The sequence below is a fragment of the Opisthorchis viverrini genome (genome assembly GCF_000715545.1).
Source record: "Opisthorchis viverrini unplaced genomic scaffold opera_v5_432, whole genome shotgun sequence".
Lineage (NCBI taxonomy): Eukaryota > Metazoa > Platyhelminthes > Trematoda > Opisthorchiida > Opisthorchiidae > Opisthorchis > Opisthorchis viverrini.
Window position 1 is genome coordinate 230,742 of NW_008752095.1, and position 19,719 is coordinate 250,460.

The following is a 19,719-nucleotide window of genomic DNA, read 5'->3' on the forward strand; positions in this document are numbered from 1 at the left end:
ATCTCCGTGAGGGGGCGAGAAGCGTCGAGTCAAAGAGGCTCGATCCGGATTGACTGGAATTCTGACCAATCAGGACATGCCTACGTTTGGTCCGTGTCCTGCACGTGCACATAAGTCCAAGTGACGTGATGTTCGGTTATTAGGGATGACTGGCCTTTGGACACCCTGGTAACCGTAGTATCAAAGGTGCTCTCTGGCATTATTTTTCTATCAGTCGTCGGAAGAGACAACTTCGTGGGATGCGAGTTGGGTTCCGCCCTGGTCGGTGATGAATCGACCACACTCTCATCTCGAAGCAAGTTCTCGAACAGTGCTACGCATTCAAACGTCCAATGTGGGCTGTTTTCCTCCGTTCGAAGGCTGTTTTTTGTTTTTTTATCAATGCCTGGCGACTGAAAGTGCCTCTGCTCAAATCTACCTCTTCTACGGGCTCTGTGTTCTCACAAAACAAGATGTCGATTGAGTTAACCACTAATAGTGTGACACAAAGCTTCCATATCTCACCAGTTCCCTTCAACTCTGTTACTGGTCTGTTGCGTGAGATTCCCACGTGATTCTCCAACTCTGGGGATCGAGCCGTTCGCTTAGACATTGAGTAGCTGACAGTACTGCTCTCCTTAGTGAGATCCTTCAGAGACAATTCATTTTGACTATCTTGATCAGTTCTGCCGCATGGTTTGGTATGCGCTTCTCACCTCTGAATCACATAGTGCTGTTACAAGGCTTGCTTGGGTTAAACACAAGCCTCAACTGCAGGCCACCCAATCAAAGGTGGATAAGTTTATTTACGTGGATGCTCTTATGATTCCCAATGAACTAGCTAAAAGCGTGACCAGGACAGCGTCTGCGGATCTCTAAACGTGTTGCACCCGCGTGACGTCGGTTTGCCTGTCAAGGTTAGAGTATATATTGCGGCGGTTCAAAACATGCTGTTTCCGAGTTACGAAACGTGGCTTCTACGCGCAGAACATGTACGAAAACTCGGCTTTTGACCATAGATGTATCCGAATCATCGGTCAGGTCACGTGAGAACATCGGATTAGCAACGCTAGACTACGCCAGGTGGTTTTATGAAGAAGGAACTCTCACACTTCATAGGTTACACTGGCAAGGAAGCATGCGTCGCATGCCACGTGATAGCCAAGCTTGCAGAGCTGATCGGAAACGACCTAGAGGCGGGCCTGATGTGAGAGCATCGATCGATAAACTCAGTCGAGTTTGTACCTAGCGTTTCCTTGGACTTAATCATTGGCCGAAGCCTATCAACATTAAAAGACGTGGCTCGGTCACACAGTCGGTGACGCCCCTGTACCAAAGCTGTCGATTTCAATGCGTCACAACAAGTTGTGCGACATATGCGCCTCCGTGATCTACTGGGGTATAGTGGGTGGTGTACGTGCGAAACTTGCAGTCTCTCATACCAGGTTTGTCAATGGTTAGGAAGCTGGCCAACACAGTCCCTGGCCCTCCAGGCTTAAGGTTGGAATATGTGTGGCGACCGGTTCCCTTAAAACGGTAATGTGCCTGCGAAATCCCCCAAACACGACCGCCTTGCGGTCAGGAGTTTGAGCCAAAGGCTCGAGATGGTTCAGTAGTTAGAGCGCGAATTTACTGACCGGAAGGTCCGTAGTTCGTGTCCAACGTCGGGGATCTCGATTGCTCCTGTCTAGGCTTGGGCAACCTGACAGTATCCTAGCCCTCGTGCCTCCTTCGGGTGGCGTGGCAATCGGCACCGAAAGGGTGCTAAAGCTGAACCGTTACCATTATTATTATTCCGGTCGAGGACCTTACTCGTCCTCGACTCAATGTCTGGGCGTCCTGGGAGTATATCAGCCCACCTAAAACCACAAATTACATATTTACGAATAATCTCGTGCCACATCGGTTGTCACGTGATGTCACCAGCCGGGTATCCAACGTACTTGCTGTAAACAGGGCGGGTAGGAGGAAACATGCTACTATAGCGACTCCTTTCTTGTAGCCTGCTCCACCCCAATTTACCTACTCTCTCTGCACTGAACACGAACCAACTGGTTTGTTCGCCGTGCATCACAATCTGCTACAGCTTCTGTACGTCTCATTTCAGTAACAACCCTTAACACTATGAAGTCTGTTTTCAAACCCTGAACTTCGGTCTACTTAGCTGCTATAGTGTTCTCACACTGAAGCAAACAGAGCAGTCTGATGTGGGATATTAACGACCAGTTTAAACGGATATCCAAAGCGCTGCTCGAAGCCGGAATTTATTTTTGCGGGACAACCAGCCAACCTCATTCAAACATGGGATCTCTGATAGATTCCGGGCTTTACTAGAGGTCAGTGATAGATTCCTCCTGGCCGAAACCACAGCTCGACCGACGTCTCATCAAATGGCAGGTGGAACTGAGTGTCCGTGCAGACCGGGAAGCCTGGTGGACCCGAAAAGAAGAAGAAACGGGAGGTGCAATAAATGCTGCAAGCGTTCGTACGCTGTCTCATTCGATTGATTCAAGTGGCCTTCGGAAGTATATTGTCAACGAAACTATCAGGGACAAAAATGTCTCTCCGATATCAAGCAAAGAACGTGTGGACCTTTGAGCACAATGCCTCGAACAACAATTCGGTTGACCAACTGCTACTTCCAGCTCGGACTGCTGGCATCCAACAAAAAGATAGATTGTGAACATGAAACTCCCCTCAGCCTCGGAACTGTCTGAGCGTATATCTCGACTCAAGCTTTTGGTATTGATGACCTTCCACCCGCTCAATCCAATCAATCAGTGGCTGTCTAACCTATCTGCGTCTGAGATAATTGGAGTTGGCCGATAATGGTGCCCATTTTCAAAAAGGGTACTCGCAATGAATGTCGTAACCACAAGGGTGTTGGTTTTACTCCTATTGTAACAAGGCTTCCGACGTCACTCACTCTTCGTCGTCTTACAACAGCACACAGCTTCTTAACCCGGAGCATCAAGCGGGATTTCGACCGGATAGTGGCTACGTCGACCACGTCTTCATACCCCCTTAGGTGCCAAATCAACGCCATATGTACATGCAACCCACTGTCTTTTTGTTCCTTGACTTCAAGGGGAGTTTGGTTCTAACGATCGGTGAGTGCTGTTAACTACACTTGCTCAACAGGGTTTTCCACGGAAGTTTTTTTAAAAACATACTCCGGTCCTTATTCACGTACTTCTGGGCGTGTGAGAATGCATGATGGGCTCTGTAAAAACTTCCTTACAAAAGGTGATGTCTGCCTCTGCGGACGGATAATGTGAGGCTTCTTCAGGTTTCCGACCACCGATGCCTCAGAAGTGTGGTTGGTTTTGGATGGCGTCATCGTGTCAGTAATGGAGTGATTAGAAAACGGGTATTTGGTTGTGCAGCAGGTACTTCGATCGGGGAGAATATCCAGCACCACTGAATACGATGGCTCGGTCATGTGCTATGCATATCGAAACACCCTCTACCTAAACGAGTGTTGTTCTTCGTGCCTCCTTCAGAATGACGCAAACCGCGAGGTGGGCAGCGCATGGGTTGGAAGAAAGTTAAGAAAGAGATCACGAAGGGTTTGGGTTGTACGCCTGTCAGGATGGGTTCCCCATCCTGGGGAAATGGAATGATGGAATAATTCAGATGCCCAATTACCATACCACACGAAGGAAACACAAGGTCGGGATACTACCAGGTTTTCCAAGCCTAGACAACAGCAATCGAAATGCCGGGGGTTGCGGTCGAACCATGGACCTTCAGTTCAGTAGCTTCACGCTTTAAGTGCTGAGCCATCTCGAGCTCAGCTTATCAAGTGAAACATATGCACTTGAGTAGAAAAACGTTCAGCTATAGCGCCCTTTCGGTGCCTAACTGCCATGCTATCAAAAAGAAGCACGAGGGGTGCGAAGTCGAGAGGCTGTGGACCTTCCGGTCATTAAATTTGTGCTCTAACTACTGAGCCATCTCTCACTTCAAACTTGTTCGGAAGAAAAAAGTGGACATAGGTCTAGTTGCTGGTCGTTCAGTCGTTATATTTTTGGATTTTAGCAATCATCATCATCAGGGCCTCAACAAAGCCTTTGCATCAATCATCATCATCAATGACAGCAACATCAGTGTTGGCACTGATGCTTCACTGCCGTACAACCATAAATTTCATCTAATTTTATTTAGAGCCTTAGAGTAAAAGGAAAAGAAAAAGAGTGGGTGAGGGAGGGGACCTAGTGCTGGTTTATGGTAGGCATCTTGAGGTGCTAACCCTCCAAGCATTCAATCGGACAAACTGGAAACCGACAGCACGAACACCAATGACGAGTCAACTGCCATTTCTTGCAATGCCTCCAGCCAAGCACAGGAGGGGTCACGGGACTCCATCCTGGAAGGCGTACGACACCAACGACACCCAAACTCTTCGCGATCTCTTTCACACCATTGCATCATACATTTTCCACTTCGCAGTTTGCACCATTCTGAAGTAGGAACGAAAAACAACACTCGTCTCGGTAGATGGTGTTTCGGCATGCATAGAACACGGCCGAGCCATCGTATTCGATGGACCTGGATGTTGTCCGCGATTAAAGCACCTGCTTCACAACCAAATACTCGTTTTCTAACCAACTCGTTACTAATCCCTTGACGCCATCCAAAACTAGCAACGCTTTAGAGGCATCGGTGGTCAAAAACCTGAGGACGCCTCACATCATCTGTCCGCAGAAGTTACGTCTCGAAGCCATGCAACAATACCGTTGCCGTAGTCTGGTACACACGATCCTTAAGACCCGGTGATAAGCCAGTGACGCAAACGTGATTCTGGCCTTTGGATTCTCGCACTGACTTCATCAGACATTTCCATCATAGCTGATACAACTGCCGAGGTATGTAAAACTCTCCACAACTAGCAGTGATTCTCCTTGAATTGTAATGGGTACGTTCAGAGATTGTATGTGCTGAAGCATGACTTCGCGGGTGCAAGATTTCTCAGTGATTAGAGTGCGACGTTACTGATAGGAAGGTTCGTGGTTTGAACTCGACCTCTGCCTCTCGGCTTCCCCTGTCTAGGCTTGGGCAACCTGGCAGTATCCCAGCCCTAGTACTTCCTTCTAGTGGCATTGCAGCTAGGTGCCGAAAGATGCTACAGCTGAACGATCTTTTAAGGTGCTAGGCACATGACGAATGATGGTATGACGGTGGTCAATCTATTCAACACGGCTTGTGTTTCACCTGGTCTTCAAAGATGAGGGCAATGTCGCCTGCATACTCCAGATCAACATGGTTATCGACAGCAACAATTGGAACACTGAAATTTTGAAGACCTTCCAGCGTTCATCTCATTACTTCACCAATGACCAATATGGACAAGAATGGCGAGTAAACATCCCACTACTACACTACTTTTTGTAGGGAAGCTTTTGGAGGGCTCACTATACACTCTCACACGCCCAGAAGAATGTGAATATATGGAGCGGATTACGTTTAAAAACATCCGGAACACACCCTGTTGAGCAAACGTAGTTAACAGCATTGATCGACCAAGACAATCGAACGTACCCTTAAAATCAAGGATGTCTATACATGTGGCGTTGCTCAAACACCTCACGGAGTGTAGAAATGTGGTCAACTCAGCACCTACCCTGTCAAAATCCCGCTTGATTCTCAAGAATCAAGGTCTAGCGTACCACCGTAAGACGACGAAGGATCAATGACACCGGAAACCTCGTCAGACGCCTGTGGTTATTACATTCACTGTGGGTACCCTTTTTGAAAATGGAAACTATTGATGATTCACCCCAGTTTTCTGGGACGGTCACTTTCTCCCAGATAGACCAAAATGGGCTAGACGGACACTAGCTGAGAAACCCACTGCCAGCCATGGATACAGCAGGCGGGAGGTCATTAGGACCGGCAGCACGGTGACCCTTGGGTGGAGATGTACACTCGGACACTTCTGGGGTTAAAGGCGACTACATATTCACAGTCCACCTTTCAGTTGAAGCCCAGGATTCCGGATTGGAGGTAGCAGGTGGACAGCTGAATTACTGTTCGAAGTACTATGCCCAGCGTTCCAAACGTCATTCTTTGCTAGATATCAGGAAGCCATTTTGGTCCCTGATCACTTCGTCCGCAAGAGGCAACGGGGACCAGTTGGGCGAACCAATTGCAACAGCGTGCGGACATTTCCACCATTTTTCACATCTTCCGTTTCTTCGTCTTTTTGGGGACCAACAAGCATCTCGGTTGGCGTTCAGCTGTGGCACCCCTTCGGTGCCTAACTGCCATGTCACCCGAAAGAAGCACGAGGGCTAGGATACTGCCAGATTGCCCAAGCTTAGACAGGAGATGTCGAGAGGCAAAAGCCGGGTTCGAACCACAGATCTTCCGGTTCGCGCTCTAACCACTGAACCAACTCTCGGTCTGCACGGGCACTCAGTTTCACTTGCGTCGGGTAGAATCGGAGTTGCGGTCATGCGGAATCTGTCGCCGAGCCTCAAGACATGGTCCTATCGGTGATCCAATGTTCGGATGAGGTTAGGTGGGTTGTACTGCAAACGGTTCTGGGTAGCGCTTTGGATACCTGATCACAGTGGTTGTTTATATCCGACATCGGACCGTCCGGCAGCCGTTCGATAGTTTCGTTTGATTTCTAAGTCCACTAGCTTCCCAAAGACTAAGCGAGATGTATGCGTTTTACGTAGTGAAAAACGCAGTGAAAAGCGGCGTTGTACAAGTGCACGGTAGGAATCCACGCTGGCAGGATCACCAGAAGGAACACCAAGTGGCGATCGACCCCCGCCTCGTCAAGCATCAATCGTAAGGAAGTTCAAGGCGTTCAAATCCTTGACCCGTGCGCGCTAGGTGTCAGATTGGTGTACTAGGACAGGAAAAACAGCCACTTGATGACCCCGAACCATAGTTGAAAGACTGATGTCAGTTCTGTGGCACTAAGTGTTCCCTATATAAATCAAGCATATAGTATATTCCGGGAACGCCTTTAATGTAATACCGGTCTTTATCCTTGATTAGAATTAAGGACGTCCTGTTTACTCAGAATAACTGCCTCGGCTGAAGGGCTGTTTCGAGTTCTGACAGCAGTCTCATGCACGAGTGGTGCTCACGTCTGCTGTACCGTTTGAAGCTGTCCTCGTTTTTGCGATATTTACTTCCAGCCTGGTCACTGCCGTGAACCGCTAGGGACGGTATGAGGCACATTTGATACTATGAAAACCTCACAGTACAAAATCGACATTGTAGACGGGGGTGGATATTAACATATTAAGGCCCGATTCCACTTCGGGATAATACCTAGGAGTCTGTTCTTTTACTGATCCGATAGCATACGTTTGGAGATGACTGGTTTTACCGGCCGAGTACGGCGATTTGCCACCTATTTGGAAATAGCAGTAGCATCAATATGTAATTAAATAAACCTCTAAGCATCATCATCAACACTGGTGTTTCTGCCGCTGACGATGACCATGATGATATTATAATTAAAAATTACCGAAATTCACTCAGGGCATTGAAAATTAAGAACTCACCCTCAACCCATAGCTGGTCGAAGTTCGTGTCCACTGTAACCAACTTGAGTCCAAGGCAAAACAATCCAAGGAACAAGAAACTGCCAAGTACTTTCCAGTGGTGAGTGTGTATTAACTTTTCGCATAATGCAGTCAATCACCATAACAGTATATGAAGTCTCAAGCACATTTTTGTCAGTCATTTGCTGTGCAGCTTTTCGTCATCTCATTACTGCTGTGCGTAAAATGATGAACAAGATTAGACGGCCCACCCGACCGTGATTTCAGGAGAAGTCAATGAACTTGGACGAGTTGGCATTAGTTCCAAAGGTTGAAGTGCTTGAAATTTGAAGTCCAAAAGATGCTTTCTGCTTTTTTGGCTGTTACCCCATTGATTATTAAGAAAACAATAATAAAAATAATCGTTTAGGTGCAACACCCTTTTGGTGCATATTACCCACGCCACCCGGATGAAGGGTAAATCCCTCCCAATCGTTAGTCTGCAGGGAAGCGTTGGCGGAGCTTTTCTTTCACCTCCCAAAGCTTAAAAAATTTTATATGGCGCAGTATTTTCACTGACTTTTAAGGCATATCGTTCCAAGTGTTCCAGAAGACCAACCAGTTGCGAACAGCCGCAGCACAGTGAGCCGCCGATGCCAGTACGACCGATTTCTAGAACTGCCTAGCTGGCATGCCACCCGAAGGAAGCACGAGAGTCGAGATACTGCCAGGTTGCCCAAGCCTGGGCAGAAGAATCCAAGATTCAGAGGTCCAGTCCGAACCACGGACCTTCAGGTCATTAAATTTGCGCTCTAACCACTGAGCCATTCGTCCCTATTTCTAGACTAGTGATGATGGTAAAGTTATCATGATCCACAACCCCGACATCTCGGTATATTACATATTTTTCGATCTTCCTGATCACTCACAGCGCAGGAGGTTTCTCCCTCGACTATTGGAACTCGTACAAAATTTCCGACTGCAATGCGATCCTGTTTGTTCCTGCTAATCAAACACATATGAGTATCTCTGGTCATTATGAATACCGGCTGGTTGAGTTTCAACGTTCGCCTACTGGAGCAAAACGCTTGCTCCCGGTTATTCTCTGCTGCATCTTCTCTGTGTACTTACGGTTTATGGTGTTATCCGTACTCACGCAAACTTCACAGTATTCATGCGCCCGGCAAAGTAAGCATCCACTCTAATCGATCTCTGTGAAAACAATAATAGAAGCCCGTCGCATCATCCCATCAAAAACGAAAGGATGCTCCCGTGATTGAGGTTTGGGAAGGAATGACGGTGAAGGAGTTGGCTGCTGTTGCGAACCGTCCGTCCAGTCGTCTGTTGGCTGCACTGAATTCCGGAATATTAAATTCAGGGAAGGCCTCTCTTGGTTCCAGTAGGTCTGGGCAGCAATTTTTCTAATCCACTACAGAATTGGAAGATCATAGATTATTAGTCGAGCTGGTGAAGTTGATGGGTCTGAGACCTGTGTTCAAGACAAATCCCGTTGCCACCGTAATAACCGACAGGGATGCACATCCAAGGTAAGATTTCTTTGTTATTCAGCTTGGTCCCAAACCCCCGTGTATTCATCTGGGAAAGATTAGGACAGAAATCAGTGGCATCGTGAATGAGACAACTCAAGTTTGTTCATGAAACGGCCGTCTCTAACTGATCTACAGTAACCCCTTTAACCATACTCAAAGCCACAGCTATTATTAAGCTAATACTGGTACCGTGTGCATCTGTTCACCGATACCTTGCCTACACCAGTAGCAATCACTATCGACTAGTTCGGTGTGAAGTCACTTTTTCTAACAGTTATTTTAAATCCGTCCATTCAATCGCGACTACTCGATGGATCCGATCCATCAGTTAAATGGGACATCCTACTGAATGTCACTCCATTTGTCTCCCTAATTAATGTGTACTGTCGGTCTGGTTAGCTTCAAGCCACGTGTCCCCCTGGGATGTGATCAAACTAGCAGGCGTGAATCGGCCGACCGACTGAACACCAACCGACTGGTCGCTCGTTAGAATAAGAAATTCTATGCATTCACTGTTGATTCCCCCCAAAAATCGTTATTTGATGCAGTCGCGGAACACGCTTTTCATCAACTACTCATAAGTAACTTGTTCTTAATCAGATGTGTACACCCGTTCCTACTCGACGAAACACAAACTCCTATTACTCGTTTGCGCATCGCCAACTAACACAGTATGCATGAACGTTGTCCAGTGTTTCATCCAGCTGTCCAGTCCCATGGCCTGAGTCCACTTGCGTGCCTCAACTCTACCCGTTTTGTTTCTTGTAGTATTTTAAACGCGATCCATTATCAACAGCCGCTAAGTCGTTGTGCCACTTCGTGCATTTTTCGTTTGTGTATTTACTACGAGATGATGAACGATTCGATGCAGCACGACACATCCGGGACTCTAACATACTCTTGTAAAAGTCCCCTTCATTGGGACGCCAGCGCGCCGGATCACTACACCACCACCACAGCCAGAAGGTCGTCTGTTAACGTTTTATTCAATCTTTAGTTCTTATAAAATTCTGTTCCCTCTCAATGTACATATTCGCTCCAATCCAATTCAAGCTGCTACATCATCGATACGAATTCCTGTGCCCGGCTAGCCGCGCTTGCCGTCTTCGTAATCCTACACTTTGAACACTGTCGGTACTGCTATAGACATCGCTTATCGATAACATTTAATTCGTGGTCCTTCCCCATCTGACATCCTACTGTCCACTCGCCTACACTGTTTTTGCTCGCTTCGACCGTGTGCTATCTTTACCGATCAATTTGTGTATACTACCAGGCTGCCCAAGCCTCGACAGGGGAAGTCGAGAGGCAGGTGTTAGGTTCGAACCACCGATCTTCCGGTCAGTAAATTCGCGCTCTAACCACTTGAGCCATCTCCCCCCGAACTTTGAGATACCTTTATTTACTATATTTCTTTAGCATACGTAAGCCGCTCTCGAGTCTGCGCTCTTCATAACTATCACACTAATCCAACGGTGTTCTCCCTCAAAGTCGGATCACCGTACTGAAATCTGGTCACGGTGATCTGCACTACAAACGCGCAGTTGCAGAATGGAGGAATGGAGTTAAGCCACCAGTTGCAACAGTTTTGCTCAAACAACCGGATGTGAATTGATTGATGGGGTCAGTCAGTAGTTCATAAGTTTAGCTCTAAATTATTGTGCCTCTGTTTATTTGTGCAAGTGGCTGTGGTAAAAACTCCACTTTCCGTTGGATCGTAAAAGCGTTAGCGCCTAGTTGCGTTCTGATTTCGCCATGTGTCTGAAAGAGACTTTTGCAATGTGTTCAGCCATGGGAATACCCACGAGTTGAGCCTTTAGCGGTCAACGCATTATTTTAGGAACACGTCAATATCTAGTCTAATAAACTGTTAAGATTGGCACTAAATCGTCAGCATCGGAGACAGTAACATCGGCGTTCACACTGATGCTTCACTACCATAGTATTATACAAACTTCAGTCAATTATACTTAGAGTTCTTAAGTGAAAAGAGTGCGGGAGAGAGGAACCTGGTTCTGACCTGTCACAACCATCGCCACACTGTGGTTGGTTTTTCGCTAAGTGTTGTGACTTGGTGGACGATCGTGCAACCCTGTATCGGTCCCTTGGCTTCCTAGTCCGCCCACCATGGTATATCAAAAGGCACGGTAGCTCTACACAACCCCTTATGGAGACAAAGGAGAATTATAACAACTGTATAGGGTAGTCACAGAGTGTTCCACAAGGTCGTGCCAGAATCTCCGTAAGGGGGCGAGAAGCGTCGAGTGAAAGATACTCGACTCGGTTTGACTGGCATTCTGACCAATCAGGGCATGTCTTCGTTTGATTCGTGTTCTGCAGGTGACACATCCGTCCAAATGAATTTAATGTTTGTTGTTAGGGGCGGCTGGCATCCGGACACTAGGGTGCGCGTATCTGACCTTTATGCACCCGGGTGGCAGACGCCCTGGTTTCCAGGGGCCTGTTAAGGATTCAACATCATTGGGCAGCCTGTATGGGTCAGTGTTTCTCTTAACCTTATCACTGATTTTTTTGTCGAGAATCTTTCCTCTTATTGGTGGTTTTGCATGCAGGTTGCATTTCCCTCGGTAAAGGTCTGTGGACCCTTGGTTTGCCCCCCCCCTAATTTAGTCTGTCTGTCGAATCAGTACAGTGAAATGTAACCGTTGCCGTGTGCTGTCAGCCACTTGATGCTATGGGCTTTGGGCACTGGTTGAATACTCATCAGAGATGACATACTCACCACGAAGGGGTTTCGGTCCCCTGAGCAGTCCAAGCTTCGCTCACTTATGGATTGATTGCATTTGAGTTGGGAAGAGAATGTTTCACTTGCTCGTGGACATAGGAAAACTATCTGAAGCGTGATTTTTCGTTGTTGCTCTTTATGGAAAGGTCGTTTGCCAGATAATTGGTCGCAGCTGTGGCTTTCCATGATCACGAAACAAACCGCATTTTCATTACCCCTCTCTTGTCTCTCGTCCACATGCAGGCCGCCAGCTTGTCCTGCCGATTGTGTTCCACGCCCACCGGTTGTTGCCGTTCTGGGACATGTGGATCACGGTAAAACCACTCTGTTAGACGCCTTTCGTGCAAGCCGAATGGTCGATGGCGAGTTTGGTGGAATAACCCAACACATTGCCGCCTTCACTGTCTCCCTGTCTTCGGTTGCCGTTCAGGCTGGTGTAGCTGATCTGGCCGATTCATTGTCGGACATTCTTTCGGACCACATTACTTTTGTCGATACACCAGGACACGCAGCGTTCTCAGCCATCCGAGCTCGAGGTGCCGCAGCGACTGACATCATGGTCTTAGTGGTGGCCGCTGATGACGGTGTCATGCCGCAGACTGTGGAATCCATTCGTTTTGCCAAGGAACAAAACAGTAAGTTGAACATTGTTTGTCAACGCATTTTGCGTACTGCAGAGTTGTACGGTGCAGTACTTTATATTCAACCCGCTGCCCTCCGTATCCTACTCTTTATAGGACATTTGTAGGTGTAACTGCATGGAAGTATTTTATTTCAACCCGCCGCCCTCCGTATCCTACTCTTTATAGGACATTTGTAGGTGTAACTACATGGAGGAGGTGTTGGGGATTTCCGAGCTGTTAATCTGCTGCCCAGGAGATCGATCTCCTTAGATGTATTGAGAGCTCAGTCCGGTTGTGACCAGATTGGTTATTTGCTTTCATTTCACGGGACTCCTCCTTGGGACCTAGGTGTGGTGATGTGAGTGGTCTCCGTAGCAGCCCCTTCTAATTAATTTACGTTTTACGTACGAACCACGTATCTATTTGTGGCCGTCTGCGAGCGACGCCGTTGCGCCGATGTTCTCCCTCAATTTTGTCTACTCGAAGCTTTATAAGTAGCTAGAGTTCAGCGCAGAATATTCTAAATTCGCCATCGGCCTGCAAAGAATCCGAGTTACAGCGATCTGTTCTTACCCCATAGTCTCATCTAAATTGGGCAATTCACTCGGGAGGTCGCCTTCAAGCCGTTATCTTGCTGTTATTGAGGTGACATAATGAACGAGTAATTCAGATGATACAAATGCGCTTGCTTCGCGTCCAAAACGAGTTGTCAGAATAAATAGCATGCGTTGGTACATATCTTTTATACTACTCTAAACGATGTTGGTTTTGAAACCAATGAAAGACCCATATAATGATCGTTCTTGGGCAAATATCATCCAGCGATATGGTTCACAGAGCAAACAAAATGAAATTTGTTTAGCTGCAAAACGTTTTAGGTGTGTAGCCGCCATGCCACCCAAAGGAAGCCCGAGAACTGAGGTACTGCCAAGTGGTTGAGATACCGGGGTTGAGTTCGAACCCTGGACCCTCCGGTCATTACAACAAACCTCAGCTGCCCACGTTCGTCGCGTCAGTAAGTGCGCAAGTTCATGCACTGGTGGGTGCAGAGCAGTGTCAAGGTCCGCCAACCAAACAACGGCACGCGGAATGTTGGCTCTAGAGTGTGAGTTGCGGTCTTCACGTCCGATTGAAGCCCCGTGATTCTGATTGGTGATGTGATTACACGGAATCATGGCGGAACAAGTCGGCGAACGGGACGCGAACACGCATGGCTAAGTAAGTCAGCTGCGTACGTTCACACAAGCACCCGCTAATATACCAGCGCTGGACGGGACGGCCTTTGCGGCAAGGTGGATGGCTGGTACAAACGAGCGAAACAAGTGAATATCAAAAGTACATAGTCGGGGCAAGCAAACGACCAAGTGAATAATCATGAGGTCAAATTGGATGCATCATGCGCTTCTGAAGTAACTAGTAGTTCGTCGAGTCATTTATCTTCCAATATGGTGCACTTCACTTACAACTAAGGAGCACCCTTGGTGAGCTTTATAAGTAGCTAAAGTTCAGCGCAGAATATTCTAAATTCACCATCGGCCTGCAAAGAATTCGAGTTACAGCGAGCTTTTCTTACCCCATAGTCTCGTCTAAATTGGGCAATTCACGCGGGAGGTCGCCTTCAAGCCGTTATCTTACTGTTATTGAGGTGACATAATAAACGAGTAATTCAGATGATACAAGTGCGCTTGCTTCGCGTCCAAAACGAGTTGTCGGAATAAATAGCATGCGTTGGTACATACCTTTTATACTATTCTAAACGATGTTGGTTTTGAAACCAATGAAAGACCCATATAATGATCGTTCTTGGGCAAATATCATCCAGCGATATGGTTCACAGAGCAAACAAAATGAAATTTGTTCAGCTGCAAAACTTTTTTGGTGTGTAGCTGCCATGCCACCCAAAGGAAGCCCGAGAACTGAGATACTGCCAAGTGGTTGAGATACCGGGGTTGGGTTCGAACCCTGGACCCTCCGGTCATTACAACAAACCTCAGCTGCCCACGTTCGTCGCGTCAGTAAGTGCGCAAGTTCATGCACTGGTGGGTGCAGAGCAGTGTCAAGGTCCGCCAACCAAACAACGGCACGCGGAATGTTGGCTCTAGAGTGTGAGTTGCGGTCTTCACGTCCGATTGAAGCCCCGTGATTCTGATTGGCGATGTGATTACACGGAAGTCATGACAGAACAAGTCGGGGCGGATCAGCAAACGGGGCACGAACATGCATGGGTAAGTAGGTCGGCTGCGAAGTCACACAGACGCACATACACACACACACACACACATAGACCAGTGTCGGCCAGGATGATCTTTGCGGCGAGGCGAATGGCGTGTACATATGAGCAAAACAAGCGGAGGGCGCACTGAGCATAATTTTACTCAACGGATTCTGGAACAGAGGGTGATTGCGCTAATCGATCCTGGCNAATGAAATTTGTTTAGCTGCAAAACGTTTTAGGTGTGTAGCCGCCATGCCACCCAAAGGAAGCCCGAGAACTGAGGTACTGCCAAGTGGTTGAGATACCGGGGTTGGGTTCGAACCCTGGACCCTCCGGTCATTACAACAAACCTCAGCTGCCCACGTTCGTCGCGTCAGTAAGTGCGCAAGTTCATGCACTGGTGGGTGCAGAGCAGTGTCAAGGCCCGCCAACCAAACAACGGCACGCGGAATGTTGGCTCTAGAGTGTGAGTTGCGGTCTTCACGTCCGATTGAAGCCCCGTGATTCTGATTGATGATGTGATTACACGGAATCATGGCGGAACAAGTCGGCGAACGGGACGCGAACACGCATGGCTAAGTAAGTCAGCTGCGTACGTTCACACAAGCACCCGCTAATATACCAGCGCTGGACGGGACGGCCTTTGCGGCAAGGTGGATGGCTGGTACAAACGAGCGAAACAAGTGAATATCAAAAGTACATAGTCGGGGCAAGCAAACGACCAAGTGAATAATCATGAGGTCAAATTGGATGCATCATGCGCTTCTGAAGTAACTAGTAGTTCGTCGAGTCATTTATCTTCCAATATGGTGCACTTCACTTACAACTAAGGAGCACCCTTGGTGCTCCGGAATTTTTCCGCAATTGCGTACAAGCAACAACCGAGCTTGAAGCACTTTCTTCCTCCCTCAAGATGTTTGGGAAAATGACCCTTTACGCATGGTGAGAATTGAGCATTAGTTGAAGTTCGTCTTTGGTTGTCTGTACTCTCTCCGGTGCCCAACGATGCGGGCTCGTCATCATCATCATCACCATCATCATCATCATCAAGGACAGCAACATCGGCGTTGGCACTGATGTTTCACTGCCGTACAACCATAATGTTCGTCTAGTTTGCATATATATATATATATATATATTTGAGGTAAAAACTATGAGAAGACTTGGTATGGGAAGGAAGACCTATTTTCTTCGAGTGAAGCATGGCGAGATGGACCAAGTGGTTAGAGCGCAAATTTACTGACCGGCGGGTCCGTGGTTCGAACCCGACCTTTGACTCTCGACTTCCCCTGTGTAGGCTTGGGCAACGTAGCAGCATCTCAGCGCTCGTTCTTCCTTCTGGTAGCATGGCGGTTCGGCACCAAAAGAGTGCTGCAGCGGAACCGCAGCTCTGAGTGAGAACCTGCCTAATCCATCACAGCTCATCTACGGAACGAAACACAATGCTTGAATGAGGTGAATTTTCTTTTGTGCTCGCTGGACCATGAAGTTGGAACCAAGTATCAAATTCCTTCGCGTCGGATATCTGACCCGGGTGTCAAATAGTGATTGGGGCGCACTCTCTTCCTCAGTAGGTTCGTAGATCAAGTCCAGCCTGTTCGTTCGCCCTGGCAGTATCTCGGACCACGCAATTCAGGGTCTTTTCAAAGTGACTACACTGTGGGAATGGTTCGCCGTAACTTATGGCATATGCGTCAGTTCGTCAATTGTGGCAGCGTGAATTACTGGAATTCCCGAGACACAGTACGTAGAAATTGACCTGAATCGTTTGGATTAAACACGTGTTTGGTACCCCGCGACACTCCACTAGATCGAGTTCTTCATTTTGTTTGAGAATTTCAACCTCAATAGTGAATGTTAATCTAGATGGAAATCTGAAACAAGGCTGTTGTAGGGGGGAACAGAAATGTAGGAACCTTGCCTCTCTATCGATTTGGTAACTTGTACTTTTCTCACTTTCATCCATTTACCCTCTCAGCACCCATCGTCGTGGCCATAAACAAAATCGATAAAAAGGAAGCGGATGTGGTACGTGTTTTTCCTGCACAATATCCGTTGATGTTGAATGTCCTTGTTTGCACGCCGTTTTATTCCTTCGTATACAGGTCACGGGCTCCGAAAGCCCCTTTTCTGATGTGTCTGCCATATGCTTTCAGTGGGGGGCGAGATGGTCCAAGTGGTTAGAGCGCGAATTTACTGACCGGGAGGTTTGTGGTTTGAACCCGACCTCTGCCTTATGACTTCCCCTGTCTGGCAGTATCCCAGCCCTCGAGCTTCCTTCGGGTAGCATGGCAGCTAGGCACCGGAAGCGTGTTACAGATGAGCGATTTTTCATGCTTTCAGTGGTCGAACGCTTCAAACTTAACCTCTTGCATCCTAACGCAAGAAGCCGGGTACATGATACTGTACACCATCCCCAGCGCGATGGAGAACCTTTTTGAACAGCTGTCTCCTCGTCCAGAGGTTGTTCCTGCGGGTCGCATTTATCATCAGACGATAAAAGTCCAATTTTAGCTGGGTGTACTTTGAAATTCTTCCCTCTCTTCAGTTCGATGTCTGTGACTATAGGGTGCTAGCTAGACAGTGAATCCGTGCTTTCAAGCCCTTCTGGTGCAGCTCATTTTGTGCCACTTGGCCCACACACCAAACAGGACAATTTCACGTAAAGCTGTCTTCTGGAACCCGTTTCCGGATTCGCCTGTCACTTCGAACTGTGTCGATAGAACCCAGCGCATAGCGGGTGATGCCCAGTTGGGGGATTAACATCAACCTATGCAACTCGTAACCCTTAGTTGTCAAGACGACCGGGGTCAAATAAACCGTTGAATCCCATGATGTATACGAATGGTGGCCTGGTGGTCCCCCAGTAATCATCAGTACAACGGTCACTTCTGGCACCAGAAAGTCCAGAATTTCGTGCGAACCACTTGCAAATTTATACATGAGGTACAAACAGACTACAATAAAATGAATTACAATGAAGTGGAATACAACAGAATGCAAATAGATGCAAAATAAACGTAAGTCGATGGTGAAACGTAAAAGCAGACAACCTGGCAGCGCGAACCAAAACCTTGATTTGACTAAGGGACGTGGCAAAGGTTCCCCGGAAAACAGCAGAAGTTGTCCACTACCTGCCAGATTCTCATGTACTAATAGGAGCAAACGTAATCGCGTGTTGCGTCATCCCACGTTCTAACTTCATGACTTCCATTTACGATGAAGTGGGAAATTGTGCTGTTCGTGTGTCCCAGGATAAATCATCCATCGCTTCAATTTATCCTGGCTATTTCCCACTTTTTTCGAGTTTTTCGTGATCTGTGACTGAATGCAAAAATGTTCATGCGACCGATAACCGACGAAATACCTTTCGTCCAGCTCCCCAACATGTCTTTGTGATCGATGAGGAGGCCTTGCTCTGTTCGACCACGTGATCAACCACCAATAAATGCGCCCAGCATTCCTTGCGACTGACTAACTTAACTGGATGTTTGTAAATATGGTCACAGAGCTAGGCGAATTCGTGATGTAACTGTGTTTGAGAACGAATGGGTTTATCGCCAGAAGCGGGGTGACCCCGTAATCATTTTGTGTACTGTTCGTTTAACGCGTGCCTCCAGGCATTTCAGTTGAGGTTCTAAGCTTATCGTTGGTGGTATTTTTATCATACTACCATGAGTAGTGTTCATTTGTGGATCAATTCTATGTTCCCATTTCCTTGTGCTCGTTTTCAGGCCTGTGTGATCGAGGAGCTGGCTTTGCACGGTGTTGTCGTGGAACAACTTGGTGGTGAAATTCAGTCGGTTGAAATTTCTGCCTTGAAACGTATAAACTTACACAGATTGTTGGAAGCCATCTGTCTGCAAGCGGAACTCATGCAGATCCGTGCAGATCCAACCGGACCGGCCGAGGCTGTGGTGCTTGAGTCCAAACTGGAGCATGGGATCGGGTAGGACGAACTTTGTTGTCTCACTGTCATGTTCTGTGTTATGGGGGTGGCGTTCCACCTGACAAAATCCACAGTGACCCATTTCCCCAGTTTTATCGCGATGCTCACTTTGTCCCTGTGGCAGCTCGAAAACAACTTCGGTCTCCTTAAGGGGACGGTCGTATTTCTACCTCCGCCCCTGGCGCATACCGCGCAACGGCTTGGTCATTAGATGAATGGAGTGATATCCGCGGCATGTATTTCCAAAATAAACTAATACTTCGTGTGGTACGTCTTACTGGATAGCCCATATCTCAAATCTTTTTGGAAATATGATCATTTTTTGAAACCGCTATCCCCCCGAAGAGCGGAGACTACAAATAAACGGACTTTCTGGACGAACCTTTCGATGAGGGGGAGTGAGATGTCACTGCGACCTTTCCAGGGGAGATAACTCTTTTCTGAAGGAAGGGCGTGATCTAATCATTGTTCACAACCTTATAAAGGACTTTGAAACCGACAATGAAAAGAGGCTTGTGACCGCCTTGTGTTCTGACAGAAATAGCGAGCTTTCAATCCGGACTGCCAAGTTCACTCGATGAGCTGCAGTCGACTACGCGTTCAGGACTCGCCGGATAAATGTCAGCCTTTCCGCGTTACGAAAGTGAAAATAGCACACAGCGTCGTGGGTTTAAATATGATGTAGTGAAATCCATCCGGATTACTGTGGCGTTTGCTGTGCAAGATGCTTCGTTTGATCGCGGTCTGAAGACATGGGCTAACCGACTTCACCAGCAAGTCAGCCGGTTGCGAACTGGTTAATTTGCCTTCTCCAGACGAAATTCGAGTAAAAACACCCACAGGCAGTGAACATTGGGCATTTTCAGCAGTCTTCTTGACCAGTGGATTCAGAAAGAGTATTTTGAGGCATTTGAGAACAACCAGACTGAACGGATTTCTTAGGCACTCACTGCTGACCTAAGTGCCCTTGGTTAACATCTGTTTTTTTCTTCGCTAAATACACTCATTTGCAAACTAATTTGGTTTTGCGAAACTCGGGGACTGCGCCTACCGGATGAGCCCCAAGAAGGGCGAAACCGCTCGTGAGCTGTCGACGAATTTTCAGCAACCTTATGAGAAGTGCATTACGAATATACATGTATCGTGATA

The 19,719-nt window shown here is 47.5% G+C and overlaps 1 protein-coding gene across 1 annotated transcript in view; it reads left to right on the top strand.

Annotated features, from left to right (window-relative positions):
* Positions 1–8,780: 8,780 nt before the first annotated feature.
* T265_11007 (hypothetical protein) overlaps positions 8,781–19,719 on the top strand; it is a gene marked incomplete at both ends in the record, with an annotated part of 24,405 nt that continues 13,466 nt past the window's right edge. The window contains 5 exons of the mRNA XM_009177544.1: positions 8,781–8,886; positions 8,923–9,034; positions 12,027–12,418; positions 16,600–16,649; positions 18,356–18,570. Of these exons, the coding sequence (XP_009175808.1) occupies positions 8,781–8,886; positions 8,923–9,034; positions 12,027–12,418; positions 16,600–16,649; positions 18,356–18,570 (875 nt within the window). The remainder of the gene's footprint in view (positions 8,887–8,922; positions 9,035–12,026; positions 12,419–16,599; positions 16,650–18,355; positions 18,571–19,719) is intronic.